Source organism: Sinocyclocheilus grahami, unplaced genomic scaffold (assembly GCF_001515645.1).
Source record: "Sinocyclocheilus grahami isolate Dianchi unplaced genomic scaffold, SAMN03320097.WGS_v1.1 scaffold1053.1, whole genome shotgun sequence".
NCBI classification, from domain to species: domain Eukaryota; kingdom Metazoa; phylum Chordata; class Actinopteri; order Cypriniformes; family Cyprinidae; genus Sinocyclocheilus; species Sinocyclocheilus grahami.
In genome coordinates this window covers 571,099-572,800 of record NW_015506232.1, presented here as the reverse complement: position 1 = coordinate 572,800, position 1,702 = coordinate 571,099, and the positions used below count along the sequence as shown (strand labels likewise).

Here is a 1,702-nt window from a genome sequence, read left to right as displayed (position 1 = left end):
CCAGAACCAGCTGGATCCGGTCTGTGACACAGACAACATGGAACACGCCAACCTGTGTCTGCTGTTCCAGCGGAGCAAGAGCCTGGCCTACATGGGACACTGTCAGGTACAACACAACACAGATCACGCTGATTGTAATTGCTGGAATTTTTTGTTTAATTTGTATATGAGTATGATTTCTGACGTGTGTGTATCTGTGTGTGTGTGTATCTGTGTGTGTGTGCGTGTGCGTGTGGGTGTGTGTGTGTGTGTGTATCTGTGTGTGGTGTGTGTTTGTGTGTGTGTCTGTGTGTGTGTGTATCTGTGTGTGTGTGTGCGTGTGTGTGTGCGTGTGCGTGTGCGTGTGCGTGTGCGTGTGCGTGTGGGTGTGCGTGTGTGTGCGTGTGCGTGCTCAGGACGCCTGCAGGAAGCCCAGAGAGGTGTGTGGTCATAACGGGGAGACCTACAGTACGGTGTGTGAAGCGTTCTCGGACCGTGTGGCTGTGGACTATCCGGGCCGCTGTCATGCGGTCGGTGTCGTGTCAGAGTTCACGTCAGACTCGGGCTGCAACGCTGTTCCCTGCCCTCCGCTCTCCAGCCGCGCCTGCAACCCCGTCACACCGCTCGGTGAGAGCCGCTCCACCGCCCAGAGAAACATACAGGAGGAAACTCAGAGTCTATATCTCAATTCTGAGTTTATATCTCATAATTTTGAGTTTATAATTTATAATTCTGAGTTTATATCTCAATTCTGAGTTTAAATCTCATCATTCTGAGTTTACATCTCATTTATATCTCGAGATAACTGAATTATGAGTTTATATCTCAGTTCTGTTCATATCTCTCAGTTTTGAGTTCTCATAAATCTTCATATCTCAGGAAATAATCTGAATAGTTAGATAAAAAAAGTTGCAATTACAGTTTCCCACCACACACTTCAGTCTTAACAATTGTTGTCAAACTGTTTGAGTCAAAGGCCCTCTGCTGTTCAACACAATATCTGAAGGTCCTCCCGTATAGTAAGATATGTCCAGCATTTCTGTTGTACTTAAGACAAAGATGCTTGTTCTTAAACATTTTTATTAACAAAAAGTTGGAGTGCTGATATTAGGGAGTATTTCAGTTTATATCTTGATTTTATGTTTTGTTTTGTTTTTTAGTATTTTATGTTAGTGTTATGATTAGATTATTTTAAAATGTGAATAATTGGAATACTTTGAGTCACCCTGTGGCCCCCTGGTTGAGAAGCACTCAGAATGAACTATTAGGAGGATATATTGATTTTCAGGGCTATCTATGAGGGATATCATTTGTGTAAAACTAATCGAGATAAACTGCTGTGAATGTGTGCAGGTGCCTGCTGTCCGGTGTGTGCGGGAATGCTGCAGATCCTCTGGAATAAAGCACAGATGAACAGCTTCGCTAAGGTAAATGTTTCATCTTCTCATTCTGCATTGCACTGAGCTGAGAGCTGGTCATGTTTAAAGTGTCCTGTGATTTTAGCCAAGCGCATTGAGATCAGGCAGCCAGCAGGAGGCAGTGTGGATCATTTAATAGCATAAATGCACCAGCGGACTGTTCCTATAGGATCATGCTTCTCCAGAACAGCATGCCTTACATCAGCCACTCCAGATCTCTGAGCAGATTAGTGTGTTTGGAAACAGTGCTTTTATGAACTATTAACAGTGAATGTTTCTATATGAGGTCTGGCCTCCCTCCAAAA

General features: G+C 43.9%; 1 protein-coding gene across 1 annotated transcript in view; it reads left to right on the top strand.

Annotated features, from left to right (window-relative positions):
- The window catches only part of LOC107566167 (reversion-inducing cysteine-rich protein with Kazal motifs-like), a 33,143-nt gene extending 31,524 nt beyond the window's left edge, over nt 1-1,619 (top strand). Inside the window, exons 13-15 of the mRNA XM_016251545.1 lie at nt 5-106; nt 396-606; nt 1,333-1,619. Coding sequence (XP_016107031.1) covers nt 5-106; nt 396-606; nt 1,333-1,442 — 423 coding nt within the window. The 3' untranslated portion in view covers nt 1,443-1,619. The remainder of the gene's footprint in view (nt 1-4; nt 107-395; nt 607-1,332) is intronic.
- Nucleotides 1,620-1,702: the final 83 nt, after the last annotated feature.